Consider the following 26,506-nt stretch of genomic DNA (forward strand, 5'->3'; position numbering starts at 1 on the left):
TATAGTCAAAATCGCTGAATTGGTGCATTTCCTGTTCAAATACAGGGGAGAAACGGACTGCGCTCTCCCTCACACACTGAGTTGATGCAGTCAATTGGCACATGCCTGTTGTCTGTCTGTATGTCACCAACATAATGTTTGCAGACGCGTTTATTATACTCCCTGACTTTCCATAATCTGGCTAATATCTTTAATGAATGCGTGTGATATATTAAGTCTTGATGATCGGACATAAAACCACAGTGAAAAGGCACAAGGTGAGGCAGACAGTACCGTGCCACACTGAAGGAGGTGGATGTGAGCCCATCTTCTACGCTTAGGCTCTAGGCGCCAATAAGTTAGCGATATCAGAATATCATGCACTGCAGTGGTCCGTTCATTTTTATTTTTTGTTCCAACTGACTGCCAAAATGGAAGATTAAGACTTACAAAACTAAAGGAAAATGAGGAATTTTACAAGAAAGTGACAGAGATTTTCGTGGAGAAAGAGGTACTTAATTTACAAATAAAGGTAAGAACATAAACGGTTTCAAATTTTATAAAAAATGGGATCAGACTAAGAAAAAAACAATCCAATATGTAAAAACAAAATTTTTACATTAAATAAAATATTCTTTTGTTTTTCTTGTTTTCATTTTGCTGAACACTCTGTATTAAAATTGGTTAAAGCATCAGGATTAAACGCTTTTAAAACAACTAAATATTTAAATTAAGGTCAAAATTGAAATCCTTTTTTTTGTATACCACACTATACTTTCATTTGTATTGAATGAGTGTGAATTGTGAAATTGCAACTGCAAATTTAGAACACATGGACGGTGCAGAGCAAATGCGCTCTCTCTCCCCACTGTAAATTTAACATTCTGTCTCAGCCATATATGTACCTTATCTATGTGTGTTTAAAAAATGTTGATGAAATATGAAACATAGCCAGTAGTCAATGTGCATGCTGCCAATTAAACAGTGAATAAGCTACTCTTTTGGGTTCATATATTTGTAACTCTGACTCTGAAGGGGTCCGTGCCTCACCAGCCATGAACCTCACCGCATGTCACTGATCCTAAGGTGCATTACAAATGCAGTATATTTTTCTTAAAACTGGAGACCAGGCAGGTTAATCATCTTACTCAGAGACACACAAGGCAGTTTTGTAAATTCTTGTAAGTTATGGAACTAAACAATCTGATTGAAACATCTTCATTATTAATCTATAAGCTAATTTTTAATAACCTTGCATGCTTTGTGCGTTCCTTATTTGATTATGTGTGATAGCACTATGTTTATGTTGTGTATAGTGCCTGTAAAAATATTCATCACCTTGGAAGCTTTCACAGTTTATTGCTGCACAACATTGAATCTATTTAATGTCAAAGTGAAAACAGATCACCTAAATCATCATTGATGCAGTCACTCAGTAAGTTCAATGGAAAGAACCAGTCTGTAGTATAAATGCATCTTATCAGGAAGGTCCAACTGATTATGGGGAGTCAGTTTGATGACAAAATCTACAAAATGAAGACTAAGCAACTCTATAAAATCAGAAAAAGTATGGAATTGACGGTATGGAGAATGCAAATAAAAAAAAAAAATAATTACACGATTCTTAAATTTATTTTGACTTTTATTTCATTGCAGACAGTATGAAGGTATTTCATGTTTTTCCTGATCAGATTCATTTAATTTGTTAATATGCATCCATTCCTGTATTTCAGGCCTGCAATATACGTCTGAAAAAAGTTGGGACTGTAAAGCATTTACCATTTGGTAATGTCGCTATTCCTTCTCACAACACTTAAAAGACGTTTCGGCACTGAGGATACCAACCAATGAACCGTTTCGGGTGTTATTTTTTGCCATTCGTCCTGCAAACACGTCTTAAGTACAGGGTTGTTGTTGTCGAATTTTCATTTCGACAACACCCAACTTAACTTGGGGACAAGTTAAGACTGCAGGCAGGCCAGACCTTCTTCTTCCACTACTTTGCCTTTGTAAAGTGTGGTTTTGCATTGTCTTGTTGAAAAATGCATGGACGTGCCTGGAAAAGATGTGTTTTTCTGCATTAATTGCTGCCTTCACAGAAGTATAAATTACCTTTGTCAAGGGCACCGACACAACCCTATACTATGACAGACCCTGGCTTTTGGAGTTGTTGCTGATGACAGTCTGGATGGTCCTTTTTGTATTTGGTCCAGAGCACACGGTATCCACTTCTGGAATACTGACTCGTCTGACCACAATACAAGTTTGTACTGTGTAATGCTCCATCCCAGAGACTGCCAAACCCAGAGAAGTCTACACCGCTTCTGGACATGGTTAATATAAGGCTTCTTCTTTGTACAATAAACATTTAAAGGCATTTGTGAATGTAACTCCATATTGTTGAGCTTGACAAAGGTTTGCTAAAGTAATTCCTTGTCCATGTGGTTATATCGGTTATTGATGAGTTATGGTTATTGATGCAGTGCCATCTGAATGATTGGAGATTACGGGTGTTCAGCTTAGGCCTAAACCTTTGCCCTTTATGCCATGAAATTCTTTAGTTTTTAAACATTTCAATAATTTTCTCACACATTTGTTGACAACCTGGAGATCTTCTGCCCAGCTTTGTTCCTCAAGACTCAGCCTTTCATGGATACTGCTTTTGTACCAAATCATGATTACAATCACTTGCTGACATCATCTCTTTGAAATCACGTCATTGTTTACCTCATTACTGGCCCTAATTTGCCTTCGTCCCAACTTTTTTTGGAATGTGTTGAAGGCCTGAAATCCAGTAATGGATGCATATTAACAAACTAACTCTCCCCGATGGCTCCGCCTGCATAGTAGTGAAACAGGAGAAACTTTAAAAAATCAGTAAAAAAAAAAATGTAAATTATTTGTATTGAGAAGAATTTATATTGATAGCTTTCATATCCGAGGGCCTCTTGATATACAATATTTTTGGTTTTGCTATCAGGTGTGAGAATGTAGCTGTGATCTCTTTGCCAAAAAAAGATGGGAAGGTATCTCTGGCCAAGCGGTAGGTGGGTACTCTCCAACGTCAAACGTTGTCACTGTATGTGATCGTGTTCAGCTCTGATGGGAGAGCGTCCCTCTCGTGGGGAGAAATGCACGTGGCCCTGATATCTCTGCTAATAGCAGGTACCATCTCTCAAAATAGCTCTCAAAAACATCAAATGTTACTCCTTAACAATCTCTAGTTGATAATGTCTGCTGAACAAACAGCTATCGCTAGCTAAGCGGAGACAAGGTACATTCCAACACGTGGCGAGAGGTAGGGCGGCCTGAACGGAGGCTGGCACGTGAGTGAGGAGGGCCCGCCCTGCCCGGCTTCCTACTCCTGAGGTCCCGCCTCCCCCCTCCCCTCGGCCCACTGCATGTTTCTCGGATTTGTGTGAAAAAATCAGTGCCGTAGCCAAACTATAATATTTAGCACAATGAGAGAATTTGGAAAATCAACCAGAATGTTCGAGCAAATTATAGAAAAAAGCCCAATCTAAATTTGTTAAGTAATTCTCTTGTGAAAGGCAGACAGGCAGACATTGGATTTTATATATATTTAGAGATCAAATTAACCATCTTTGGTTCCTATTGCAATTAAATAAAAGTCAAAGTAAATTTAAGAATCGCTACATTTTGTTATTTGCATTTTTCATATCATCACACCATTTTTCTGATTTGGGGCTGTAAATCCAGTCAGATATGGGGAAACCCTGTAGACCCAACAGAAATCACAATTAAAGTCAGTCTCCTGGAGCTATAAGGCTGGAGCACTAGGCACTGTTTTGCTGTATCACCCCATATTAAATTGTATCACAAAATAATATTCTCAAACCTGCTTGATCCATTCCCTGTTTGCTGGGGGCTAGCAGCATCATCTGCAAGCTTGGAATGAGCGCCAGTTAGGTCACCAGTTCATTGTGTTTAGACATGCAGTCATTATCAGGTCAGTTTAGAGTCACCATTTAATATAATCTGCACATCTTTGGGGATGTGGGAGTAAAACTGGATGACCCTGACCAAGTAGGTAGGCACAGGATTCAGATCCAGGGTGCTGAATTATTGAAGCTTTTGTACTAGTCACTGCACCACCATGCTCCCAAACAAAGCTTGCTGTAAAGTAGAAACTGAACTTCCAGTCTGCATCTCTTAAATCACTGACAAATATAAGGATGGTAAGCTCTTTTTTTGATACCTGTGTAGTAATTCCTTATTTGAGAAAAAAATGGTTAGCGGGGTGACCCAGTGGTACGCATAGCTGCCTTTTCATTGTCAATGTCATGTTGGCATGTTCTCCTTGTGATCACGCCACTTTTTCTCTGGGTATAATTTTATGCATGTGTGAGGCCACCTGGAGTTTATTTATGATTAATCTTTGCAATGAATTGGCACTTTGTCTGAAAATTGCCTTGTCTTCAATGATTCTGGGATACAAGCTGCCCGACTCCCCCTGGCTCTTAGATGAAGCAAGTTGTAAAATTTTAGGTAAAAAAATAAGCAGTTTTAAAGCAATTCTAACCACACCACTACTCATTCAATGAGCTGCAACAGAAATAGTGGTGAGTCGCTAATGTTTTTCTCTGTTAAGGCCACTTTTGCTTTTCAGAAATAGTTCTGTCTGAGGACAAACTTGCAATTGTAATTTTAATTCTCATTAACATTATTTTGAACCAATTCTGCTCCAGCCAGTCTCAGGAATAGCCCGTTTATAGCAGTGTTTGCAATTAGCATATGGACACCTTGGCAGCTTTTCATATAAAAATATAAAAATGTTTTGTCACCTTAACATGAAGCAGGTACCACGTGATTCCTCCAATGAGAAGCAGGATGCCCAGCAGAATGGCGATGATGTAGAGCAGAGACCAGTTTGGTAACCCTGTGACAGCAGGAGGATCTATACCATGTAAACAGAGACAGCTGTCAGCACATCACTTGACATTAACAGAAGTACAATGCAGAGTAATGAGTAGCCTTTCCCTCTGCTTGTTCTCATGATGATGTTGTGAAGTACAAGAACTCGACCTCTTCATTTTCAGTCATAATATTTAGCACAGCCTGCTTTCCTGCTGAAGAGTTTGTTTGCTTTTAGCAAACTCAGATTTATCAAGGAGCCCCACACCCAACTCACCTTTTACTTCTAAAATGATTTTGCTCTCATATTTCCCCAAAGGGAATGTGGTTAAAGAGCAGCAGTATTCCCCTGTGTCATTACTTGCAACGTTCATGATGGCCAACTCCAAGAAAGAGATCATGAAGAGACGTTGGGTGTAATTGGAAGAAGAACTGTTTCCGTGATTCTTGTTGGAAATGAAGATTATATTTTTGTCACACCGACTCCACTCAACCTGCTGGATATAGACCTTTGTGCCCTGTGGGTCAGGTAAATTGCACCTCAGCGTGGCACTGTCTCCTCTTTGAACGCTGACATTTGCAGTCTTCTGACTCATTAAACCTGTACATAAAACAAAAGAAAAGAAACTTTTTTATTATTACAGTATTCCCTCCTCAATCGCGAGGGTTGCGTTCCAGAACCCCCTGCGATAGGTGAAAATCCGCGAAGTACAAACCATATGTTTGTATGGTTATTTTTATATATTTTAAGCCCTTATAAACTCTCCCACACTGTTAACATTATTAGAGCCCTCTAGCCATGAAATAACACCCTTTAGTCGAAAGTTTAAACTGTGCTCCATGACAAGACAGAGATGACAGTTCTTTCTCACAATTAAAAGAATGCAAATAGATCTTCTCTTCAAACGAGCACCGTCAGGAGCAGAGAATGTCAGAGAGATAGAGAGAGCGAGCGTGACAGAAAAACAAACAATCAAAAAATCAATACGTGCTTTTGGGATTTTAAGTATGCCGAAGCACTGCGATTAAGCGGCATTTTTTAGAGGAGCGTCCGTATCTTCTAAGCAAACAGCCTCTGTGCAAACAGCACCTCTGCTCACACCCCCTCCGTCAGGCTCAGAGAATGTCAGAGAGGGTGAGATAGAGGCAGAGACAAGCAAACAATCAAGCACCGCGCAGGAAGCATATCTTATATCATTGAGGAGTTTTAGTTAATATGTAATACATGCTCTGATTGGGTAGCTTCTAAGCCATCCGCCAATAGCGTCCCTTGTTTGAAATCAACTGGGCAAACAAACTGAGGAAGCATGTACCATAAATTAAAAGACCCATTGTCCGCAGAAATCCGCGAACCAGCGAAAAATCCGTGATATACTGTATATTTAGATATGATACATTTAAAATCTGCGATAGAGTCAAGTCGAAGCGCGATATAGTGATGGATTACTGTATTCACAGAAATCTTTTTCCCTGTTCCCACAAAATGTCAACACTGGTGAAAGAATTCTCTATGATCATAAACTGTATTTAACAGTGTCAGGAAATTGATTGATAGATGGACAACAAACAAAACCTTTACCTGTATTTGCCTTTGAGTCTGCCTGAAAATTCTTTCTGGAGCCAAACATTTCACCCTCTCTGGGGGTGTCACATGACCGGGGGTCTGAGACTTTGTGAATTTTCCTAAGCTACCTTTTTATAACCGGTTGTGCCCAATACCCTTCCAATGATCAAGTGTGTTGGAGCACCCCTACTGGTTTCTGTGCTGCAGGTCTTTTAGTCGGGTGCAACCTCAGAATATGGAAAGGAAAGGCCTACTCCCGCTCTATTTTGGAGCTTAGTTTTTTAATTTAAATTTTTTTTCTACAAGTGTAAATTAACCTATTCTGCAGATATCCATCCATCCATTATCCAACCCGCTATATCCTAACTACAGGGTCATGGGGGTCTTCTGGAGCCAATCCCAGCCAACACAGGGTACAAAGCAGGAAACAAACCCCGGACAGAGCACCAGTCCACCGCAGGGTGCACACACACACCAAGCACACACTAAGGACAATTTAGAATCGCTAATGCACCTAACCTGCATGTCTTTGGACTGTGGGAGGAAACCGGAGAACCCAGAGGAAACCCACACAGACACGGGGAGAACATGCAAACTCCACGTTCGGGAAGCAAACCCGGGTCTCCTAACTGCGAGGCAGCAGCGCCACCATTCTGCAGATAAGTATTTTACTATTCTTTACAGTTGTTGAGTTACAATTAATATGCTGTAATTTAATTACAAACCTATACAGCATAATTGTCAATATTACTTTACCACCATAAGAGTTAATGATACTTAAGTGTATACATAGATGACAATTTTACTGCATACATCTACAGTACATAATAAATGTTAGGAAATAAGATTGACTTAAAATTTTACCATTCGCAAATATTCATTAACAGAAGGCTATCAACTCGTAACCTACTGAATTTAGTAGCTATGTAAGAATGTCCTTTTGAAGGGAAATGTGTACAGAGCAAGATAAGTGTGAACAATGTCTTGATAGACCACCTTATATTCAGGTTTTATTAACAACTAGGCTGACCCGTCTTTTAAGGCAACCGACTTTTAAGCTGACCACTTTTAAGGCAATTCAATATGTAGATCAATTTGGTATTTTATACAAACTCATTAATTTGGTTATATTGCATTTGAGCGGTATTACTTTAATACTCGTAGTTTCTGTTATTTTTGTGATGAAATTGAAACTTTTTTTTCTATATTGAGGTCGCCCTTTTGAACCCCCCTGATATTTACTACGCGGTGTGGCATTTGTACTCCATCAACATTAATTATTTCCTGAGACATAATTTTGTCTATTTTACCAGCACATCGCACACAAAATCAAGGGAACAATGGGAGCACCAGAACTCTGCTCACATCATGTCGCTTCGTACTGTAAGCTGCAAGTAGTAAGTCTGTGATATGCGGAATACCGCTACGCTTTCCACTCACGGGACGGAAGGACAATCCCGACCGCTTTTATATAGTAAGAAAGAAGAAGAAGATATCGCACAGCCTGGAGTAGAAAATCATCTTTTACCTGGAAAAACGAAACTACAAATCCCATCGTGCATTGCAAAATGGACGGGGCGTGTGTGAAACTCGGAAGGACGGAAGGACAATCCCAACCGCTTTTATATAGAAGGATAGAAAAAAAAAAAAACAAAACTGCGAAACATTCCATCGTCTGATGTTAGAACTGAAAAATTTGGTGAAACCCTAAAAGCAAAAAAGCTAGCGAAAACCCTGCTGCTAGTGGGTTTGCACCAAAATTACTACCAAGTGTGCTGGAAAATTCAGCACCAAATGTCGGAGGATTGACAATATTCTTGCTGCTACTACTATGTGAAGTGTAGCAAAGGCATGGAACCCACTGTTTTCCATATTGCATTGTCATTCTCCATGGAATGGAATCATTACTGAAAATAGTCCAACACCTGTCCAGGGACAGTAAAGAGTCAATGACAGCTGACACTCTGTAAGACATTGACCCAAGGACATCGCCACATTTTATGATACAGCAAAAAGAGCTTCAATTAACAATCCATCTCTGCTGCCCTGATATTATTCACTGCGTCTGCTAGATCTTTCCTGATAGGCATGAGCATATAGCTTTAGGCATTTTTAACTGCATCATTCCACCGTCACATGGTAGCTTCACAAAGACCCCTGATTCACTCTACTGTTTGTTCCACTGAGGCATGCCTTCTGAGCTTTTCATATTCCAGCAGTCCAAGTGCCCTATTAACTTTTTAACTCCAGTCAAATGTGTATTCTTCTAGTTGTGACAACAATTATAATGGGCAGGCAAATGTTTTTTTGTTAGTCATTTGTTTCTTATGTTTTTAAATAGGGTGTAAGGTGTCCTTGGTTTTGAGAAAGGTGTTAAATAAATAAGAAGTATCACTGGGAAGGGTGCTAAGTAAAAATTACTAGTATTTCACCAGTATATCAGTACTCGCATAAACTCAACTTCTGGCTGTTAATACAACTAGCTTTTGTCATCCACACTCTTAAAAATAAAGGTGCCATAGGAGCAATCGCATAGGGAAAACATTTCTGGTTCCCAAAAGACCATCTACATGAAAGTTCCAGAAAGATCCTTCATTTATTTAGATCTGTAATAGCAAATAACCATGAGTAGATGGCAACAGATTTGGGAAATACCAATAGGTCCTGATCTTAAAAAGACTCAATCTGTATACAGTAACGCAGGCTAAATCCAGGTTTCTTAATCTGTGAGTGTCCTGCAAAGTAGCTTACCAAATATAAAAAATTTTGGTTTTATTTCCTGCATTTTAAAAAGTTCAACACACAAAGGATCCATCCCAGAGGAAAAGGTGCTTTTCAAGCTAAAGTTCTAGGAGGAGCTACACAATCCATTGAAAAACCATAAAGTGTTATTAAAGGGCCATTATTTTTAAGAGTGCATTGTGTTTGAGAATGCATATAAAAACTTGTTCATCCATGTTTTTCAAGATCTTCTTATTTCTTTATTTATTTACTACTGTTTTTATTACTATTTATGCTTTGTAGACTTAATTTGATGTGCCCACTAAAAACACTTTACAATTTCAAGTTCAGGTACAACCTTATTAGTGTCAGTTTCAAAAGCCTGATTTTCATTTCAGACACAAGAGGGAGACAAACACCACCTTAGTCAAAAGCATAGCTGGGCAAGTCTTCCTCTTCGTCATCAGTTAAAAGAAAATGTGTGTTAGATGAACTTTAATACTTTGTAAAGTTTTCCCTCAAAAAAGTGCAAAATATCATGAGTTTAAACGTAGCAGATGTGGCTCACCATAGAATGTGGACTATAAACTGAAAGGACACCATGGTAATTGTAATGTGTGCTTTCAAAAGAAACTGGATGTTTGGTATCATAATAAACATTTCCTTTGTCATATTATCTAATATAATGAAGTGCTTTGAGAGAATCCTCCTAAAGTACTTCAAGGATGCCATCCTTGCAGGATTTGACAACCATCAGTTCGCCTACAGGAGAAACAGATCGACAGAGAATGCTGTCTCAATAGTACTTCACACAGCCCTGACTCATCTGCAGTGCCCTAACACTTATGTTAGGATACTATTCATCGATTTTAGTTCAGCATTTAACACCGTAATTCCAGACGAACTGGTACAAAAGCTTCATAATCTGGGTCTGTCCACATCGTTGTGTCTCTGGATCAGGGACTTTCTCACCAACAGGCCTCAGGTGGTTAGAATTGGAGATCGTACATCAGCCACACTGGTTCTGAACACAGGCAGACCACAGGGTTGTGTGCTCAGCCCAGCACTCTTCACATTATTTGCACACGATTGCTCTGCCATCCATGCCACAAATATGGTTGTGAAATTTGCAGATGATACGATCGTGGTGGGTCTCATATCAGACAATGATGAGACTCACTACAGAGAGGAGATACAACACCTAGCACTATGGTGCTCAGCCAACAACCTCTGGAGGAGGTCCAGAAGAACAGAACATGCTCCTATATTCATACATGAGGAGGCTGTAATGTGTGTGGACAATATCAAGTTCTTGGGTACCCACATTACATCAGATCTGACCTGGTCTTTGAACACATCTAACTTGGTAAAGAAGGCCCAATAAAGACTCTTCTTCCTCAGGAAGATGAGAAGTGCTGGATTCTCCTCTCAGCTGCTCACAAACTTCTACAGATCCGCTATAGAAAGCATTCTCTGTCACAGTATGACAGTGTGGTACGGCAGCTGCACAGCACAGGACAAGAAGGACTTGGCACAGGTGGTGAGAACAGCACAGGGGATCATAGGAAGTCCTCTCCTAGACCTGGACTCTGTATATGCTGGAAGGGTGCAGAAGAGGGCCAAATGTATAGCTGTGGATCTCACCCATCTGGGAAATGGACTGTTTGTACCACTGCCTTCAGGAAAGCGGTACAGAAACATAAAAACATGCAGCAGCAGATTGAAAGACAGCTTTTTCCCCAGAGCTGTGAAGTCCATCTGCCCCTGCTGGTACACACACAGACATCTACATCTACCCCTAACCTGCCCCCCTGTAGACATGCACACGCACTTTCCCTCGTAATCCTCCCCTGCAGACCCACACACACAGATCACTGGTCTCTGCAGGTGTACTACCTCAGGAAATGCCTGAGGTAGTGCCCTGAGAGCTACTTTTACAAAATGAAAATAGCCGAGAGCTACTTATGTTTTCCAACGTTTATTCTCATAGCTTATTTCAACCCAAACAAACTGAATAAGCTTATTTTGCCTGAATACAGTATTTACCAAATGCTGGCATCCACAACTCACATTTTACATTTAAACATCACAAAAATATATTTAGTTAACCTGCAAGTGCATTTTGTATGTCTGTGTGCATTTTCTAGTGTATCTCACACTATTGAATTAAAACATGAATGCTGTCAAATAAAAACAATGCGATTCCAAATACACAGATATTACTTATTCATTTGTCATTTTGTTACATGTCACTGTTGCACTTCAGAAGAGTATTCACATGTCCAGTTGTATGTGTGATGTGTTTTTTAGTTAGTCAGATGACTGGCACTGCATGGAGTCAACAAGTGATGTTTATGGTGGAGTGTTGCTCGCCAGCTTCGGGGCATATTCCTTAACTCCACTTAGCTAGCGAACGAGAGACCAATTGAATTCAACTTGGAAAGGGGTTGGGAGCTACAGGTAACTCGCGAGCGACGTGTTGGAGACTCCTGGCCTATATGTACACTCTCTTCTGGATTCCGCGTCAGCCAGCGGCTGCACTTCTGGCTCTAATATCAAAACAGACTAGCAGTGGCGTCTTTCACATTTTATTCAAACATTGTGCCAAACGTTGGGAGCTAAAAAGTAGAAGGGCATCCCAATATATGTTTCAAGCTACTGTATATCCACAAATACGAAGGTAAGATCCAATAGTATTTAAAACGTGTCTATTATGAACTTACATGGGACAAATATGTGATTACATTAACTTCTTTTAAAAAAACAGAATCACAATAATTAGTCATTAAACTTTATTCAGGGACAGGTGAATATGTATGTAAGCTTAATACTGCAATGTGCTGGACACGTTATATCAGCCAGGAATGAGTCACCAAAAGAAGGAGTTGGTATTACACCATCAATAGCCGTAGCGCCTATAAAAATGGCAACTCAGTACAGTCTCACGCACTTTAGGCAGAAATCCTAACTCTGAGATGAAACCCAATATCCTCTGAACTAAATCCATTCATTAGATAAATACTCAGAGCTTTTATTATGGAAATCCATGACCTGTAATTTAGACATTGGTCATTAAAGACAGTGACCACTAACCTGGTCATGTTCATGTAACTGGATATCTTCTGAAATGGAGACTGGTTATGCAAACCATGAGCCTTCAAGACAAATTAATCTAATTTCACAACAAACCTCCTTTTCTAAACAAACTTTTTATAATAAAGGCACAAAGGATGGGAGAACATTCCATTTCAGACAACCCATGGTCACTCTATATGGGCCAAATTTACATTACCGATCAATCTATCTGTCTCTGGGCTGTGCCTGGACGAAACAAACATTGGGAGAACATGCCCCACACAGAAAGTCTCCTTAGATGTGTGTGAGGCAGCATTGCAACTGTACCTGCAACATGGGTGCTTCTTAAATGGTCAGTCATCATCAAAAACACTGAAACCTGCAAGCTCTGGTTCATTCTTTATCTTATGTTACTGTTTTAGCTCAGTTGTTTAAGATATTTACTAGCCGCCCAACAGGAACACGGCAATGTTTCATTACCGTAGGGATAGCTGTATTCCTTAACAGGCATTTCAGAGTTCTGCCTCTGCCTGAGCAGTTCTTACCTTTTTCCCAAATGTGAACCCCAGGTGACATCTGCATCAGTGGAGAGACACTGCAGTCAAGTTAATTTGCACACGTAGAGTTTATCATCAAAAAAGACAACTTCCCCTCAGGAATTATTAAAGTATAGCAAATCAAAAAAAAAATAGATCCTCTTTTGGATGTGCATATCTTTAAGCATTTTCAATGTACAAACACTTTCTAAATTAATCAGTCATTAAACTTTATTTATCATCACAGTGTGCAATTAACGGATCTCCAGTAAAACCCAAAAGAAGTCAGCTGAAACACTAACTGGATGCAACCAGCATGTAACCTCATTTCCAGTTGTTGATTTTTGGGATATGTATTATGCAGATGTCATGGAAAATGCCTTTTTTCCTCTGCTGAATTTTTTTTATAAAAGTAATCTCTTCAGTTTAGTATTGCGTATGCAGTCTTAGCTGTTCTGTAGGAAAATTTGCAATGAATGTGGAAATAATAACAAAAACCACAATGGGGTTAGGCTAATTCTAGAGTTTCATTTTTGTTTCTGTTAAGCCATTTTACTCTTTATACTGACTACATGCTTTACTAGACACAAATCAACTGCTATTTAGTGAAAAGATACAGTATCCTTTTTTTAGAAACAATGCTTTTGGGATTCAGTCTGGGAACCCTTTCGATGAGCACATAAGGATCTTCACTGCTCAAAGAAGATCCAAATTGGAATTTCAATTAAATACACTTAATTACAAATAGATGGGGACATGGGATATCTTACCGTGCCATACCATTCTCTGTCCTAATTGCTGGGGGCTGGAGCCAATCCCAGCAGCACTGGGTTAATGGCAAGAAAGAACATTGTGCTGGGCACCATTTATCGTAGTGCCTATTCATTGATACACCAACACTTCCACTAATACTTGGGCACATTAACCTAATCTACATACTTTTAGAGTTGTGAGAGGAAAACCAGAGAACCCAGAGTAAACCCCTCAACGAGAATATGCAAACTCCATGGGAGTAAAACTCAGGATAATGAATCTATGAAGCAGCAGTACTAACAATTACAATTGCCCACAGCACATCATAACTACAATAATTATAGATAGAAGTAGTAGCTCTGTCATATGTACAAAGGAGAGAGAAAGAGACAGAGAGGTTATGAGTAAATGCTGATACAGCGCATTGCCGCACCCACCACATGACAAATCAATTCAGGATCCCAGAGGTGAGACCTCAGCACCACACTAGTTCAGATGGAATGGAACCAGTGTGAGGTTTTTTTATGGTGGATGGAGTGCCAGTTCTGCCACCAACCCCCAGGTATTTCCCTGCAGGTTGGAGGGCCTACATGCAGGGTTGGATGCAGATTAACATCATACCCTGGACGAAGCAATTGTAGGTTAAGGGCCTTGCTCAAGGGCCCAACGAAGTAGAGTCACTTCGGGTGTTTAAAGGGGTTTGAACCGGCAACCTTCTGATTACCAGTGCAGATCCCTACCTCAGAGCCATCACTCCGCCCCGTACATACGTACAAAGTACACTGAAAATCAGACATGCATTTCCAACTAACATACTTTATGTTGTGGAAGATAGATGAGATGACGCCACTTAGAACCCGACACAAAGAGACGCTAGAGGCACAAGTCCAAAGGGCACATGTGAATTTATTTATATATAGTGTCCCAACAGCCCAATCACACACTTCCCTTTCTTTACTTTACTTTCTTATTCTCTTTCTTTATCTTTCAGTCCTTTTCTTCTCTGCTCCACTCCTCCTCAGCAAGCTTCGTCCTTCTACTTCCAACTCTGGCTCCCGGAGTGATGACTGCTGGCTCCTTTTATGATTCCCCCGGAAGTGCTCCAGGTGCTTGTTGACCTGTTCCCAGCAGCACTTCTGGGTGTGGTGGAAAACCTGCCCAAGAGGGCTCAGCTGCTGTTGCAGCACCCCCTGGCAGCATCCCCTGGATCCTAACAGGGCTGTAGATAACTCCAACTCCCATGAAGCCCTGCGGGAATCCGAGACACCACTGCAACCCAGGGGGGCTGCTATCTAGCATTCTGGAGGAGATAACTTTCTGACTACACTTGTTCCCCCGGTCCTCCCAATGTGGAGACATCCCGGCCGTCCACCACAATGTTTATAAGTCATTTTTATCCTCAGATTAAAAACCACTTTTCTGTCACCCAAGCCTGTCATTTCTGTTTTCTTAAAATCTACTATTATATTACACATGAATATTTAGATAATCACTTTAGTCTATTTCAGTGAGTCTATTGAAGGTCATCTCAAATCTATTTTCCATTCATCCAAATGGCACCTGCATTGAGGATGGAGGTCACCTGGTAATAAAAAAATCTGAATCTGTGACATTTGAAGTCAGACCTGGATTTACACTTTAGCCCTTCTATTTCTTAAAGGAGCATGTTAATGTTGGTTGGCTATTATAACACCATGTAAGATGTGCACACTGTATTATCAGGACAGTAGTTTCAATCTTGTGTCTAATATTGTGTCCATTGTTCAAAAAGTAAAGTCCAGTTCAAGATTATTATGACTATTATGTGAATACACCGGACGGACAATGGAATGGTGGTTTCACTGTCATGACCACCTTTCATTTTCTGTTTCTTGTTCTTTTTTACAGCATAGCCGAGCGGTGTTCATGTCACTGCTAGTTCCATCCTGAGCCAGTCATTTCACTGTCCCAAAATTCACTTGACAGCAACGAGAAAAGGTTTAATCCCTTCTCCATGACATCAGGTATACTATGTCACAATGAAGTAGTTCTGGTATTTCAAGTTATTAAAGAGACACTTTTGATATTTTAAAAATCCAATTAAAAATTACAGCACACTTCTGCTTGGTTTCTTTACTTTGCACGTTTTGCTTTTTTATTAATTTGCAGAAGCACAATTATAAATAGTTGATTTTTTGGTGTTGTATGGTTGACATTTTGGCACAGTCATTAATGCTGCTTTTTGAATTCAGTTCACAAAGTGGTAACTATTGAAGCAAAACATGCACACTTGTCTCAGGTCTGCATCGTTGTTTTCCCATGACCCATACATAAACAGGTTATGTTGACTGACAACTGTGAATTGGAGTGGGGTGGGTGTGTGTCAGGGTACGGTGCATCACATGCAGTGCTAGCTCCTTCCTTGGGTATTTAGACAGACTCCATAACTCTTTTATAAACAAAGCAAGTTCAGAATATGTAAAGATGGTTAAAATGTGCTTCTAATATTCTAATTTTCATGACACATAAAATGTCATTGAACTATTTTCTTGACCCTGCAAGTATCTGAAGTGCTTCAAGCAGTAGCTGATATGCTCAGAGTGTGCACCACTCTGTCCTCATTCAATTCAATTAAGTCAGACATTCTCAATCCCACTTAATCAAGTGGTGGGATCGGTGATTTCAATTCAACTTAATATAATGCATTTATATTGAGGTCCTCACAATTGATTGTTTGGAGTGTTTTAACTATCTTGTGGTGAACCAGTGGACTTGTCCAGTGGGCCAGGACAGCATAGAAAGTACCATGCAAATAAGTAGCTTTACTTTGTACCTGCCTCTCTGAAACCAAAGCACCAGTCTAAATCTACATCGCCATTCTACCACTGGACCTCAATTCCTTTGCATTGCTTGTGTTGTATTTTTGTTTGCTTTGCAAAATATCTTGTCATGGTAATAAACTTGAAAGGCACTATATAAAGTGCCTTTGCCTACATCAATTGTATAATTCTACAGACTGACAGAAATTGTATAATTGAACAAAGATAAATAAAATTATTATTAATTAGTGTAGTGCTTAATGATAGATAGATAGATAGATAGATAGATAGATAGATAGATAGATAGATAGATAGATAGATAGATAGATAGATAGATAGATAGATAGATATTTATTCCAAGGGGAAAATTTGGTATGAAAAGGTAAGCAGTACCACCTTAGTATAAGAGGGGGCACTGGCTCTAACTGTTTCTTCTCTCTTCTCCAGAGCTGTGGAAGGATGTTCAAAGATGACACCTACAAACCCCCCAAGCAAGGGCTCCACCCCTTATGTGCGTAGACGGCATGTGATTCCCTGGAACGAGGTATTCCTTCTGGAGTTCCCACTGAACTATCATACTATAGGCCTCATTAGTCGAATGCCAAGGGCACTAACTTATATATATATACTGTGTGTGTGTATATATAGTGGACTTTGAACCCAGACACAAACGGACAAGGATTCACTATGTCCCAGAAACACACACGTTTATTATTTCCTTTTCCCTCTGCACAAACCCCAATACTCACTGTTCAGTCCTTTCTATGGCTTTCCTTCTCTTTCTCTTCTGCCGCCTCCACTCCTCCCATCGCAAGCTCCACCCTCTGCCTCCCGACTCCGGCTCTCCGAATGGAGTGAGGTGGCCTCTTTTATACTTCACCCGGATGTGCTCCAGGTGCTTCCTGATGATCTTCCGGCAACACTTCCTGGTGTGGCAGAAGTGCTGCCATCCAGGGTTCCATAATTGTCCAGGCACCCCCTGGCGGTGGCCATGGACCCCAACAGGGATTAGCTTCCACGCTCTGATCCCATGTCCCCCATGTAGACCAAGGCGGCTGCCCTTTCATGGTCCAGGGGAGGTATTGTCCCTCTCCCGGTCCTTCTGGGCGTCCTAGCTTGGCAGGATCCCCAGCCATCTGCCACAATATATATATACAGGTAAAAAATTTTTTTCAATGAACTCCCAGGGACCTAAAAAATATTTTGTTGTAACAAATTTAGATGTAATGAGATTCTGTATTTGCTACTATAGTGCTTTCTTTAACTTGTGTCCAGGCATTTGCAATCATTTCAATAGCTTCTTTCGCGTTCATTTTAATCTCCTCCTGCTACAAGTTATGCTGACGAGAATTTTTCTCAGTATTTCCTTGCGATAATTTACTTTCAGGGTGTGAATGATGCCCAAATCCAATGGCTGAAGCACTGCTGTGCAATTGGTTGGGAGGAATTCAACGCAAACATTATCTAAATGTGGAAGCATGTTGTGGGCAGCACAGTTATCAATCAGGAGCCGAATCATCCTTTTCTTCTTCATATTGTGAGATTTCTGAACTCTTTTGAGACCCCCCTCCCCAACTCCCCAATAAACGGGAACAACATGCTGAAGTGTGTCCCAAAGCACAATTGCAGCGTCTGTGGAAGATTATTTGTCCGTTGCTGGGGCAGGGCAACAGCAGGCTCACAGCAGTGCAGTGAAGCCCCACAGAAGCAAATCATTAAAGATCAGGGTTGCACTATAAGTCCCTGTCTTGCACCCTAAAACATGAGGCTTAGTCTCAGTACTTTAGCAAAACCAGCTTTATTCAGCTTGAAACAGGAACGGGATAGTTATTTATTGTAGCGTGATCTGCCACTCTGCTATACACAGACACAGCAGTCAGGCAGGGTCGTGGCCAGGTCAGTGACCAAGTAATCCTGTTATCTGCATTTACAATGTATGTGCTCCTAATCTTGCATCACCCATCGAGAACTTTTCTATTTACTTTGGCGGAGAGACACAGCATAACTGTGAGCCTGCTATTACCCTGTACAGACGTGGAGATCGCACTTTGGGATGCTCTTCGGTATGCTTTCTAGTTTGGGGAGGTCCCAAGAGAGTTTACAAACCTCACATTTTCTTGAATGCGTGGCATACTAATAGGAATGTTTCTTGAATGAGCATTTCTGAACCACATAAAAACTGCTTTTTTGACGTCTTCAAATGCAGCAGTTCACATACATTTGCAACCCGAGATTTTTCTACTTTTTTTGCTCTGTCTTTTAAGAAAGTTGACAGTGTCAATGGCGAAATTCCAAATTGACTGGCAACGTCTTTTTTCTTTTTGCCGCAATCGACAGCTGCAAAAAATTTGTTTTTTTTTTCTAATATGAATTGTTATTCTTTTTTTTTGTGTCTGCCATTTCTATAGGAGGGAGACAATGAGTTAAATTGCAATGGATGTTTTTCAAATGTTGACGAGCAATAAGCAAAAGTTATCACTGAAAACGGCAGGAAACAAAAAAGGCAAAAAATTAAAAACAGTTCGAGGAAAGTTCGAAGAAAGAAAAACAATTACAGGTGCAGTGTTTCTGTTTGGGGATCGTTGTGCACAACTGAGCTGTGGCCACAGAACTAACTGTTCTGCAGATTATTCATAGAGGCATTTCAAGGTCTTTTGTGCACTTTGTTGTAATGAAAGTATCTGTTGAATGTACTTCGTAGTAACGAGATTTCTATAGACTCTTGAAATATAGGGAAACTGTCGGGACCATAAAAATACTTCGCTGCAATGAAAATTTCGTTGTAAAGATATTCGTTGTAACGGAATTTTACCTGTGTATATATATATTCTGTGTTTGTCAACCGTTGTAAAGATAACAGGTTTCATTCATCGAAGTGTTCATTACCCAAAGCGGTACTCATGAATCTAAGATGTTTAACAGGCATTCCCGGTATTAAGTTGTGGATTTGCCTGCGAATATTTAGCGGCAGCGTGTCTATGAACGTAATTTAAACTTAAGCTTTACACCTTGCTTTCCTATTGATATGTCTACAAAGGCTTGTTCAGATTCAGAGGGTTGTTCCTTTCTTACTGCATCGATAAACAGCTCGTCTTCCTCTTTATCTGAGACATCACACACTGCATGCACGGTTTACCTCTCCCAGTCCTGCAAAGTCAGTTCAAGTGAGCCCCTTGGAGTACATGCATCAAAGGTTCTCAGACGTGCTTGTGCTATCTCGTGCGATCTTGCGATGTCCATAGCTTTATTTAATGCTAGCTCAGACCCAGCACTTTAAAAGTTTCTCTCGCACTTTTGCTGAGTTTGTGCCAAACACTATTCTATCCCTGACCATCTCATCTTCATTTGCATAAGCACAGTCCTTCACCAACAATTTTAACTCCGTTACAAAGTGAGCAAAAGTCTTGGTTATACCCTGCGTCTTCTCATTAAACTTGTATCTCGCGAATAATGTATTCGTCGTAGGCATGACAAATGCCAGCGGCAGCCTGTCTATGAACTTAATTTAAACTTAAGGTTTACACCGTGCTTTGTTTCCGCAGTAGCTGCACTTATGAATATGCTTGTATGCGTCACTCACTTCATATTCTTTTCCTGCCTTCTCAATTGTGTAATGCGTTTCTTGTTCAGCCCTCCTTGGATCTCACACATGTTCTCTGCATACTGTGTTCACAGTCAGTTCACTTGAGCCGCTCGGAGTACATGCATCAAAGGTTCTCAGCTGTGCTTGTGCTATATCGTGCAATCTTGCGATGTCCATGGCTTTATTTAATGTTAGCTAAGACCCGGCACTTAAAAGTTTCTCTCGCACTTTCGCTGAGTTTGTGCCAAACACCTATCCCTGATAACCTTGGTTTTGATTTATGTACAGCAGGTTTTTTTTTTTTTATTTAGCATCCATTTCACAGTTATAGCTTTGCAGAACAGCCACACTGTGCATTAAATTAATTTCATATTATAACAGAATTTCCATTTCACTTTCAAAACATTCACTTTCAATTATGTTCACTGGTTTTAGCAAGTGAAGATTGAGAATGTCTTACTATGCTTCTTTGTGCTGCCATTCATATCCACATTGATGAGTTATCTTTTCTCTATTGCTTGATTAATCTGCTGCTCACTTGTTCTGTGCCATTTCTTTGGATGCACTGTCAATGTGAGCAATGCTGGAGCACCACAAGAAACTGTCACTTCCGTTTTTTCTCTTCACTCTGTACACCTTTAACTACAAATATAACACTAGGTCATGTCACTTGAAACATTTTTTAGATGTTTCTCGACTTATGATGTGTATTGATAAGGGCGTGAGACAGAGAATAGGAATCTAACCTTGGTGCAAAGAGAATTGTCTGCAGCTTAACATGAGCAAAACCAAGGAACTGGTTATTAACTTTCGCTGCACCAAAGAGCCTATTTGTCCGGTCACTTTTCAGGAGTGTATGTAGAGTAGAAGTACTTAGTACTTAGCGGTCAATGGCAGTTTGAGCTGGTCTCGTTAAACTAAGGAACTATATAAGAAAGAGCAGAGTAGTCCCTTCATCTGTAGGAGACCGAGTTCCTTTAATGTGGATAGTGGGGTCCTTCATATTTTCTATAAATCTACGAAGGTCAGTGCCATATTCTATGTTATGGTGTGCTAGTCTGGTAACTTCACTTCAAGAAAGACCCACTGAATGAACAAGCCAATTTAAAGGGCAGACTCACTTATTGTGCACTTTGGACCCACCGGAGGTAGTAGCAAAGGAGAGATGGTGGGAATTAAAACAAAACTGAGTGCCATTATGAACAATGCTGCACATCCTCTCTGACAGTAATAAATATTAGGAGAGTGAATGGATAGTAATAATTTGAAATAGATTGTAATAAAGAAATATATCATACCAACAACTAATGATAAGAAACAACAGTGGTAACAAGTGTAACAAATGTACTTAATATAAATAAACTATTGGGGCAGATCTAAGGGCAGAGAGCAGCATAGATTTTAGAGTTCCAGACAGCCAAGGATAGAAGCTGTTGCAGAACCTGGCAGAACTGAATCAGATGCTACAGATTTTCTACCAAATGAAAGTGGGACACAGAGAGCACTGGAGGGATGGGAGGGTTGTGCTTTATAAAGATGTCTTTAATGGAAGGAAGAGAGGTCACTATGATCCCTATGATCTTTTCTGCTATGTGCAGTATCTTTTGTAATACTGTACCTTACAGTAAGAGATCCTGCAGTTCATAAACCAGACAGTGATGCAGTTGGTCAGAACGCTTTCCATTTTACCCCTGTTGAATGCGGTAATAATCAGCAGAGGTAGGCTTGAAGAAAGTGGAGATTTTGCTGCACCTTTTTGGTTCTTTAGGTGGTGTTATTTGACCAAGTAGGGCAGTTGTCCGAAAATGTGTAAACCTTAATGGACAATGGGGAAAAAATTCAAGGATATGAGCTTTTATTTTGGATGCTATGGTTTTACTGGAATGGACATTATGATATACAGTATAATACCATGAAGCGAAGGACAAATTACTGGATCTGCCTGTGCTGAAAAACTTTGTTAGTCAAGTAAAAAAATGCTTATTATTATTTTTTTTTTTTTAAAAGGATGTTTAGTAATTATGAGTGTTTTGAACTTCTAATAAATGATAAAAAATTTTTGCAAACTAATCATGCAACCTTGCTGCTCCTTGTTTTGAATTTAAACACCACTGCATAATACACTGATGCCATCAGAGTGACACAAATTACGGGTTACACATAAGCTTTCTCACTGCATAAAGAAAATTGCAATTGTATATTTCATAGCTGAATAGACCCACATGTGCAGTAAGTGGTAAATGGAAAAAAATATATTGTTGAAAAGGATGTTCAGCAAATGCACACCTGAGCCTAAGATACATCTAAAAATGTTTTTGTGAGTAATGAACACAGACAGTACACACAACCACAAAGTGCAAAAATATAAATAAAACCCCAGGGTCCACACCTGGCCCACCTACTTATAGGATACCAACTAGTCTTGTTTGCCTCTCACCTTAAAACATCAAGGCAATCCAGAGCAGCTCCAACTTGCCCACAGACCATTAAACACAATTAGTGGCAAACAGCATTGCCCAGCCTTTCATACATTTTCAGGCTCTTCTGAAGTATGTTTTTATGTATAATGGGCCTGTCTGCCTCTGGGAGGTGCCTGGACACTCACACTGGACTCTAATGCGTCCTGCAGACCACAACCCTTGAAGTATTCAACAGTAAAGGTTCTTGATCTTTACAAGTTGGAATTAGTAGGGTTACATAAAATACTAAGGACCTTAACTTTTAATGGCCTAAGAGAACAAACAGAAATGGACCTTTCAGTCACAATATCAGAATTTAGCTATAAAAGAAATACATTCTGGTGTTGTAGTGGTATCACTGCTGGTCTCACAGTAAGGAGACTTGGGTTTGTGTCCTGCGGCCTCCCTGCATGGAGTTTGCATATTTTCTCCCCGTGTCTGGGTAGGTTTCCTCTGGCTACTCCAATTTCCACCCAAAGTCCAAAAAAAAGAAGGATTGGCAACACTAAATTGGCCTAAATGTGTGGTTTGTGTTGAGTGTTTGCCCTGCAATCAAATGGCACTCTGCAAAAGGTTTGTTCCAGCTTTGTTCCCTATACTAACCAGGATAGGCTCCAGCAACCGCTGGCAACCCGGTTAAGCACTATACAGGTTAAAGAAATGGCTGATTAAAATTCTAGGTCAATATGTGTGTCAAGCCTGCCATACTTCATATAAAATCATTCTTTGTTCACAGGTTATTCATGTAAAATTGTCTAAAACATATCCAGGACAAGGCTCAGTCTGAGAGTGATGGCTTCAGGATCATCCATCGTTAGTGTCCTACACATAAGCTATATTGGGCCAAAATATATTTGTATAAGTCTTGATAACCTTTTGTTTAAAATAACTTGTAATGTTTAACAATATTTGCAGTAAAATCAAAAGGAACGAAAGTGTGCTTTGAAAATTTTGTAATAATATATTATACAGCAGGGGTCTCCAACTCCAGTTCTGGAGAGCTACTGTGGCTGCAGGTTTTCATTCTAACCCTTTTCTTAATTAGTGACCAAATTTTTCTGCTAATAAACTCTTTACCTTAATTTTAATTGATGCACAACTTAAGACTCAGCCCCCTTAATTATTTATTTTACCTTAATTAGCAACCAAACAATATTAAGACACAAAATGTACCAACACATAAACAACAACCTGCGTCCATCACACAATAACTGAAAATAAAGAAAGGTGAAGGCCTCAGTAATGCTGATCTGCTCAGGTCCACAAAACATTTTGACAACGTTCTTAAAAAAAGAAAATCAACAGTTTTGGAAAGGTCTGCCATGGCAGAATGAGTGCCATGGAATTAAATAACAGGTTTAATTAGCAACAAGACTGGGCTTCAAATTAAGAAACTGAATGAAGTGAAGTTGTGGGAGTTTGAGGCCCCAACTTAGTTGGTCATCTGTTGGCTCACTTCACATCAAATGTATGTTTAGGTGCCATTTAAGGAAAAAAGAATCAATTCAGCAGTCAGAGTCTCAAGAAAAGTCAATTAAAATAAAGGGAAATAGTAAATTAACAGTAACAACTGGTCATTAATTAAGAAAAGAGTTAGAATGAAAACTTTCAGCCACAGTAGCTCTCCAGGACTGTAGTTGGAGACCCCTGGTATAAAGTATATCACACTACTTGCATGAAGGCTTGTTCTGTTCAACTGGGAATATTCCAATCCCTCATCTGCAACTCAGGGGGATGTGAGGTTCTACTTTCTCAAAATGGAAAAGCAAGAGACTCTGGGTCTGTTGAATTTGGGAAGAACTTATTAAAGTATTTCCAAAGTAAACATGCCAGGCTGGAGCTTGTTGTAATCAGTATAAAGAATCATTTTTGATTTTTGGGTAGGGCATTTGGAACATATTGTTGTATTTGCTATGTTGCCCTGACTTGATTAAATTGTATTTTGTTATTATGCCTTGTTCCTTAAATAAATAAAAGATTGTTATCCAAAAGAAACTATTCACAGACCGGTGAACCAGCTTTATACATGAGAAATGAGAACTGCTTTAGAACCACTGTGACTTTGGTTAGCCAATGTTGTGAAATCTGCAGTACAACCCCCCACCAGCATGTTCAGAGACGCCACACCTCATGATGCTCAAGCCTCAATTCTGTGGTTTTTACTTGGCAGTGTTCATGCATCTCTGGTGAGCCTCAGCTTGAGTAGGTTACAAGGATGTGAACCCGGACGTACGCATTGTGTAGTGCCTGTCCCTTTCATCCAATCCACACAAGTGCACCATGTGCGTGTTTTTTTTTTTTTACAATGTTGGACTGGCACACTTCCTCAGGACCTGACTTGTGACTTCCCAAATTGTTATCTGCTGTCTTTCACCTACTGCCTATTAGTAATGTTTAATTCCTTTTTTCTTCTGGCATAACTTCTCTATGAAGTTTCTGCTCTTATGATTAAGCCATCTGAAAAAAGGATCCACATATGGCACACAATTTACATCATGCTGGTGGCACTGCCACTTTACAATTCCACAGTCTTGGGTTTTAATCCTGGGCCTTGTCACTTTCGGTCTACAGTAAGAATGTTTTCCCAATGTCTGTGTGGGAATTACACTTCCCAATCACTCATGTTTGCGGGAGCTTAAATGGTGACTCTGAACTGGCCCCCAAAGCAGTAAGTGTGTCAGTGTGTGTATACTGAGGGACTGGTGAACTTCTAAGGGGGCTTCCTTCCTGGAAAGGTTGGAGCCCCTGCAAAGCAGGTTTGAAAAAATGATCAGTGGATAGTACAGAGAGATCAGCCTTTCCAGACATTTCTGGCACTTGCTAAGAATTTATTATATATAATGGGCCATCCGGGCTCTAATGACCCATGTGTTCTGTGCATCTAAATGACAGAGAGTCTGCTCCTTTAAAAAAAATCTTGCCTCATGATTTTTCAAGCTGCAAGTGGGAATCCTTTTCAGTCTGTAAAACCAATGTAAGATCATAGTTTTTAATAATCACAAAATAAGTTAATTTATTAAATGTATAACTAAGGCCCTTAACCTGCAATTGCTCCATCCTGGGTATGATGTTAATCTGCATCCAGCCCTGCATGTAGGCCCTTCAACCTGCAGGGAAAAACCTGGGGGTTGGTGGCAGAATTGGCACACCAGCCACCATAAAAAACCTCACACTGGTTCCATTCCATCTGAACTAGTGTGATGCTGAGGTGACACCCGCTACATGGCTACACTCGGGTCCTAATCTGGGTTCCTGAGTTGGTTTGTCATGTGCTGGGTGCGACAATGCGCTCTATCAGCGTGTGTTCCTAGCCTCTCTCTCTCTCACTCTCTCTCTTTCTGTCTAAAGCAAATGGACATTTGTCTTATTGACTTTTTGATGTTATATTTCCTTATCTACAGGAAGTTCTTACAGGCATCTGTTGTGGGTGTTCCAAAGGTCACTCACTGCAGTGCATTTCAGCTCAGGTTTTCAAACACATATAGCCATACATTCTCAAACCCACTTATTCCGATTCAGGGTTGCAGGAGGCCCAGAGCTTTATCCCAGCAGCATTAGCAACAAGATGGGAAACAACATCAAACAGGACACCAGTTTATCACATGGCAGATATATTTTTCTTTTCTTTTTTTTTATAACAGTATTATGAGGTCCTAATGGTCATATTGGAAAGCACAATTCATAGGGCTGACACAAGCACTTACAATATCTGATTCCCCAATAATAATTGATTAGATGGCATGAGATTTGCCAGCACTGCCTAGAGTGTGTCGTTTTGCTCTTTTGATCTGTCTGCCATCTCAATGTACAGGAATGTATTTCCGTCTGTCCAGTGTGTTCACTTTTTTCATTAGAGGATAGCAGAGCCTATGCCTGGCTACACTGGGTACACACACGGAAGCTGTTCCTAGATGGGAGATTATGGTGGGACTCTCTCAAGTACATACACATGGTCACTCATTACTACAGTTGCCAATCAACCTCACTTTCATGTTTTTGGAAAGCGGAACTGGAGCCACTGGAAAAACTCACACTGAAAGCGAAAGAACAAGCAAACCCTACATGGGCAAAGACTGCAGGGAGTTGAGCTCAGGTCTCCGGATTTGTCCTTGCTTTGTAGCTATTGTGTTTTTCTTTTTTTTTTTCAAATTTTCCTTATTTTA

General features: G+C 40.0%; 1 protein-coding gene across 1 annotated transcript in view; it reads right to left on the reverse strand.

Moving 5' to 3' along the window:
• The window catches only part of LOC120523109, a 36,902-nt gene that overhangs the window by 2,082 nt on the left and 8,314 nt on the right, over positions 1-26,506 (reverse strand). Inside the window, exons 2-3 of the mRNA XM_039744090.1 lie at positions 5,132-5,455; positions 4,785-4,897 (exon numbers count right to left, since the gene is read on the reverse strand). Of these exons, the coding sequence (XP_039600024.1) occupies positions 4,785-4,897; positions 5,132-5,455 (437 nt within the window). The remainder of the gene's footprint in view (positions 1-4,784; positions 4,898-5,131; positions 5,456-26,506) is intronic.

This window comes from Polypterus senegalus, chromosome 2 (genome assembly GCF_016835505.1).
Source record: "Polypterus senegalus isolate Bchr_013 chromosome 2, ASM1683550v1, whole genome shotgun sequence".
Taxonomy (NCBI): domain Eukaryota; kingdom Metazoa; phylum Chordata; class Cladistia; order Polypteriformes; family Polypteridae; genus Polypterus; species Polypterus senegalus.